At 44.8% G+C, this 6,000-nt stretch overlaps 1 protein-coding gene across 1 annotated transcript in view; it reads left to right on the top strand.

The window, feature by feature from the left end:
* The window catches only part of slc30a6 (solute carrier family 30 member 6), a 59,840-nt gene that overhangs the window by 40,390 nt on the left and 13,450 nt on the right, over positions 1-6,000 (top strand). The window contains exon 9 of the mRNA XM_085296071.1: positions 2,775-2,869. Coding sequence (XP_085152197.1) covers positions 2,775-2,869 — 95 coding nt within the window. The remainder of the gene's footprint in view (positions 1-2,774; positions 2,870-6,000) is intronic.

The following is a 6,000-nucleotide window of genomic DNA, read 5'->3' as shown; positions in this document are numbered from 1 at the left end:
TTCCTCCCTCGGTGGTATCGTTTATGTTTTCCATACCTACCGAGTGTTTTCCTGGTTTCAGAGTTTTCTGTAGGTTGTTCAGATTTCTTGTGAAGTCTGGAATAAACATCAAGGTAATCAGAGTGGAGATATGAGCGTTGGGAAGGTGGAGCGTGGAGGTTTTACTGAACCTTTGAGGCATCGGCGCAGCCAAACATCAAAGTTTAACTCAGTTTGCGTCTGAATGGGAAGTCGCTGGTTGATATTTTAGTTTCTCGACGGTCCCAGTGATGCGAGCACTGTACCAAACCATCGCGGTAAAGAGAGCTGAGTTGCTAACAGTCGTGAACTCAGATGGAAGTGGTCAGCCGAGTTCGTCTCCTGGATGTCAGGACGCCTCCCTTTGGAGTTCCAAACCAAAAGGAGACCCCGGGTTAGTCCAGGAAAGCTTGGGGATAACCTGATGCTGCCCAAGCTTCTTGTTACCCCCACGTGACACAGCAATACTTCTCATGGTGGAGGTTTCAGGCTGGCCTTCCATGTCAGAAACACCTCGCGCTGATGTCCCGCGTTCATGCAAAGTGATCCTTCGATAACTTTAGTTTAAGTTTCATGCATTGTTTTGTATCTGGTGGTTGGTATTTCAGGATCCACAGGTAGCCCTCTGATATGTTTACCACTCAGAATAAGTCAATCAGTCGTACCCTTCACTCTGATTGGTGGTTGCCTCCATCGCTCGTCTCAACCTCACTTTTAGAACCAGCTCACCGATTGTTATTTTTCCAGTCATCACTACAGGTTGTTGATTTTGACAGTTTTCTCTTAGTTTCAGCAGGTCTAGAAGTCTTTTTCGTCCCACACCTGTCGCCCCCTGGTGGATATTAAATAGAATGCAGGTTTAGGGCAGTATCGGCTTCGTGTTTCAGAAACTGCGGCCCTCTTTTATACTGACTACATGACGACTCCCCTAAACTCCCTAGCAGACGACCCTGAGTCAGTGATAGTTGTTTTAAAATCTGACCAAAACAATCATGATTATTGATTTCTGCAATATAATTTCTCCTCTCTCGCTCGTCCCCTCTCCATCTTTGTCCATCTCTCTCGGTTCTAAAGCAGATTAGCGACGGCTTTTATAAAATAAAACAGCGAGCTTTAAACCTGTCTCTTGTGACGAGATTACCCCCCCCCCGCCCCCCACTCTGCTCTCTCTCTCTCCTCTCTGACGAGATGTGATTGGACGGCATGAAAGGTGTCCGCCGAGCGAGAGACATTCACACACACTCTCTCTCTCTTTAATCTCCTTTTTAAAGGGAGGAGGAGGTTATCATCCAGTTATTCTGGCTCACCGTCGGGCAGCGTTTCGCCTCCCGCTGATTGTTTGGACCAAATTTCTAGGCTCTTAAATGGATTGTCCCGTGTGATTAGTGTATTGGTGTGTGTGTGTGTGTGTGTGTGTGTGTGTGTGTGTGTGTGTGTGTGTGTGTGTGTGTGTGTAAATCTGTGCTCATACTACACAGTCACTCGACTTCTTCTGGGGACACAAAGACAAAGCCTTAAAAACATTAACCATTAAATTTTAATCACTCAAACAGCCGTCGAGCTCAAACTCTGTGTTTGTTTGTTTATTAAGTCTCATTAACATGGTTTACTAAGCATCTATTTACAGGCTCTTATTACAAGGATGTTAATTAAAAACGTTAATCTGTACTTCAGCTGTTTAGCTTGCTGATGACGTCTTTTTTTTTTTTTTTAGATTTTAGACCTTAAAATTGTTGGTCCGATGATCCTCTAAAAGTTTTACCTTTATGTGTACAGCGTGTCTTAGAGCAGTGCTTCACCAGTTAAAGAGGCGTACATATCCCAGCATCCATGGCTGTAGCTGAATAAGATCAGTGATGACAGATGAAGGAAAGGCGACCCCGTAAACGTGCGTTTTCAGGGCTGCGTCACACTTTAGGAGGTACAGCCTTGAGAGCGCGGTCGATGTGGACCCTGATCAGATGATCTGAGGGCCCGATCGCTGGAAAAGGTCTCGGGGAGGCGAGGGTGTGGCCACGTGGGGGCTCAGTCTGTTTGCTCCACTTCACTGTTTCAGTGTTTGTTTTGTTTAGTAAGTGAAACTCTCGAGGTTTCAGTTTTTTAAAGGTCAAGTTTAAGTTTTTAGTTTTAGATAACTACAATAACCTCGTGACCAATCATAAGAATTTCAGATGTTTCAAAGACTTATTGGAGTTCACAGCGTTCACCTTTCCTCGTAACCTCTACAGTTCTGTGCAGCACGCCGTTCATCATCTCCTGAATCCAACTCTGATCGATGGAAATTCATCCATGCCAATCAGAGCTCGATGCTCAAAGAGCCGCAGCTAAAAAATACAAAAATCTCAGTGAACGCAATATATAAAGAAGATGGCACACCTGAGGTTGCCAGCACAAATTATTTCATTTAAATAGAAAGAAAACGCAAATATAAGTTGAAGCCATCGTTCCAGCATCTTAATCCCATCCACAATCTACCGTCATTCCTTTAACACGTATATTTAAAATACAAAAAGTGTATCTTAGATTTATTTCATGGACTTTATTCTACTTCTTTATCTGAAAATGTACAAAAGCGACTGCAGTCATAAACTTTTAAAGCAATATTTGTGTTTGGCTCCTTGAATTGAGGCGATCAGAGTCCGATCCTTTGATTCAGATCTGTCGTGCCTACATGTGAACCCTGTGTTCCTGTGGGAACGTTTGCAGACCTAACCGTGTCTGGATAACATGTTGAACGTGTTTCTCTCTGTCTGCAGCGGGCGTCTGCTGGTCGGGACCTTCGTCGCTCTCTTCTTCAACCTGCTGACTTTACTGTCGGTCAGGAACAAACCATTCGCCTACGTCTCAGAAGGTACGTCCTGCCTCTTCATCGCAGTTAAACCAGTGCGTGTCCCCACCTGCTCTGTGTGTGTGTGTGTGTGTGTGTGTGTGTGTGTGTGTGTGTGTGTGTGTGTGTATTCATATCTTCGTGGGGTCCCCACAAGTTTGAAGGTATTTTTGAGACTCAAAATGTGGTTTTAGTGTCAGGGTTACAGTTGGGTTATGGTTAGGCTTAGGCTAAGGGTTAGGCATTTATTTTTCAAGTAGATGTCCTCACTAAGATAGCAAAACAAGAATGTGTGTATGCAGTTGCTATTGTTATCTGAACCCATCACTAAGATTTCTGTGAGACGTGTTATCTAAAGGTTTGGGGCATCATTTTGAAGCACATATCAAAAACGGACTGAGTTCTACCCAAACCTAATGGATTCAGAGCCTTTTACAAACAAGAGTGAAATGAATGTCTTTAGATTTGAAGCTTTAACTCTTTAAAGCCGGTCAGAGCAGCACGCTCCGTTTTGTGTAACTATTTTTAAATCCCTGTAGAACCTGAACCGTGTAAGCTAGCGCAATAATTTTTTTTGCATATGAAACCGGAGGAGTTGTACTTACATCTTATGCCATCAGCTTGTCCTCGGTCACAGTTTCCTTCCACATATAGCTTTGCAAAAATTGCATAAAAAGCGCTTGCAGGAACAAAAACGTAATATTCCAGAAAAACGCTTTGCTGATCCGATCAGCTGTCGTAACACTTCCCACAGTGAAACAGACGTCAGCGCGAACTATCGCATGTCCGCCATTACCTGTCCGAAACCGGAAGTGACGTCATTTTCGCGGAAAATGTAGTTTTTTTACTTGTAGGCCTTAAAAGCCTATACTGGTGTTTTTTATACTGGTGCATAAAGTCATGTTTGACTTTATGCTTTTCTGAATAGTTTCTGGGATGCTTAGAACTCGAATTGCACTGCTGGAAATAGTTTATTTTGATGCACCTGCTGTTTTCTTTGCAAATTTGCATCATAGGATTGTTTTTTGTTTTTCCTGCAGTGTATAAAAATTGCTGTATCTCAAAAATAAAACTATGAAGGCACTCAAAATAAATTTCCTGTTGTTGTAAACTATTTTTTGCAACTTTATTGTATTTAAAGTTTTGAGGGATAAACCTCTTAAATTTCTCTAATTAGAAATATATGTTAAAAAAAAAAAACGATTTCAATATTTCAGTAGTTTGTTGCACTTTTTTGCAATTAATGTGGTTACTATGGATTTAATGCATAAATATTATTAAAATTTGGGCTATAACAGTTGTATTGATGTATAGCAGCTTGAAATGCTCCCAGAAATGGCTCCGCAGCATGTAAAAATATAAAGTAAGCTCTGGCGGACTTGGTTCTATGGTAGGTCTTAAAGGGGTAACGCAGCTCCATGCTCCTGAAGGTTTCCTGAAGTCCCTTTTAAGAACATTTAAAAGCACCAGGAGTCGACTGGCCGTCCACCCACGTAGGATGCAGACTTCTGTGGAGGAGATGATCCCGCTCGCTCCCAGCGAACATCAGCTCAGCTCCACCGTCTCCAAACCATCGCCATCTCAGTGCCATCTTTAAACCTCCTCTTTCAGTCTTCCTGCTCACCTTCTGTCACAGCTCACCCCTGACACTCGTCTCCACCCGCTCCACCCTGCCTATAATAACTGGAATTAAAATTCTCCAGAGCAGAAAAAGAACTAATGTTGGAGTTGAAGTCCACCTGAGATTCGTAGCGATAACTGAACTTGAAAAATCTGATGGATGAAAAGGTAAAAATAAACCTCAGACTATACCTGGCCAACCAGGTGTACACCTGTGCAGGGAGGAGGAGCCTGAAAGGTCCATGAACAACAAGCCACACAGCTTAGAGCCTTCTTTGCTCCCTTCATTCCTTCACTCCAGCCTCCTTTTCCCATCATTTCTCCTTAAAAATCCAAACCGTCATCATGTGGAGAAATAAAAAGATGGAAGGAGACCGACAGATCCTCTCCTCCTCTCCTTTCCTCTCATGTGTTCCCCTCGTCTCCTCTCCTCTCCGGCTGACTCACTGCATGAACAGTCTACCGATGAATGAGGTCAGAGTGTGTGTGTGTGTGTGTGTGTGTGTGTGTGTGTGTGTGTGTGTGTGTGTGTGTGTGTGTGTGTGTGTGTGTGTGCGCGTTCGTCAGCTGTCTGTTCTTGCGTTCGGAGCAGTCTCAACATCACTTAACATCTGACATTTTGGAACAGGAGGGGGATGAAGCTGCACACGCTCGCACACAAACACACACGGGCACTTAACTTTGCTGAAGCACACAATCTCTCACTCATTACACACACACACACACACACACACACACGCACGCACACACACACAGCATCTCTGATGGAGCGAGACTAAAAGTGCATTACGCAACCATGTTCCAGACTGTGGTAATGTAGTGTGCCAGGGGGCCATGCGAGCAGAAAGACATGCCAACACACACACACACACACACACACACACACACGGCGTCCTCGTGCACACGGATCATAAATAAGTCACTCCATTAAAATGTTTGTTTAGACTGACTCACCCTGCTAGCAAAACAAACAGAGCACACACACTCTCCCTCACACACACACACACACTCGGGGGTTGAGCAGGATGGGATGTGAAGGGCCTTTGACCCGACGCTGAGCCTTCGGGCCTCGCGGTGTCTTCAAACATTAAAGGTGGGACGGCGCAGCCGAGCGAGAGCGCTTATCTTTTTTTAAAGACGAGTGGGAGGTGTTTTTATCCCTCATCATGGAGGCGGCTACGCCCTCCTCACTTTAAACACTGTAATCAGATTCCCCCCACCCCCGCCCACCCAACAACCAAAAAAGAAGTAGAAGAAAACTGCGATGTACAGTTTTGCAGGTTTGGGTGAGCGGGAGTCTGCGAGTGTCAGATCTATAGGACGGAGCTGACGGAGGCAGCTGTGGAGTGAAACAGCTGGGACCTTCATGCAGCACTGAGACAGAAACGTGTCCTCCACTCTCCATCTCGAGCTTCTCCGTTCCTCCACAACAAGCGTCATCGTGTCTGAAACTGTAACGCTGAAGGACCCGGGCCAGGACGCAGGCTGGGCGGAGTCTGTCACACCTGCTTCCTCTACAGCTGACTCAGAAAGAG

The sequence above is a fragment of the Mchenga conophoros genome, linkage group LG13, assembly GCF_057382185.1.
Source record: "Mchenga conophoros isolate Kocher_MC1m ecotype Shallow Benthic linkage group LG13, M_conophoros_male_GT1.1, whole genome shotgun sequence".
Classification (NCBI taxonomy): Eukaryota; Metazoa; Chordata; class Actinopteri; order Cichliformes; family Cichlidae; genus Mchenga; species Mchenga conophoros.
This window is presented reverse-complemented; position numbering and strand designations above follow the sequence as displayed.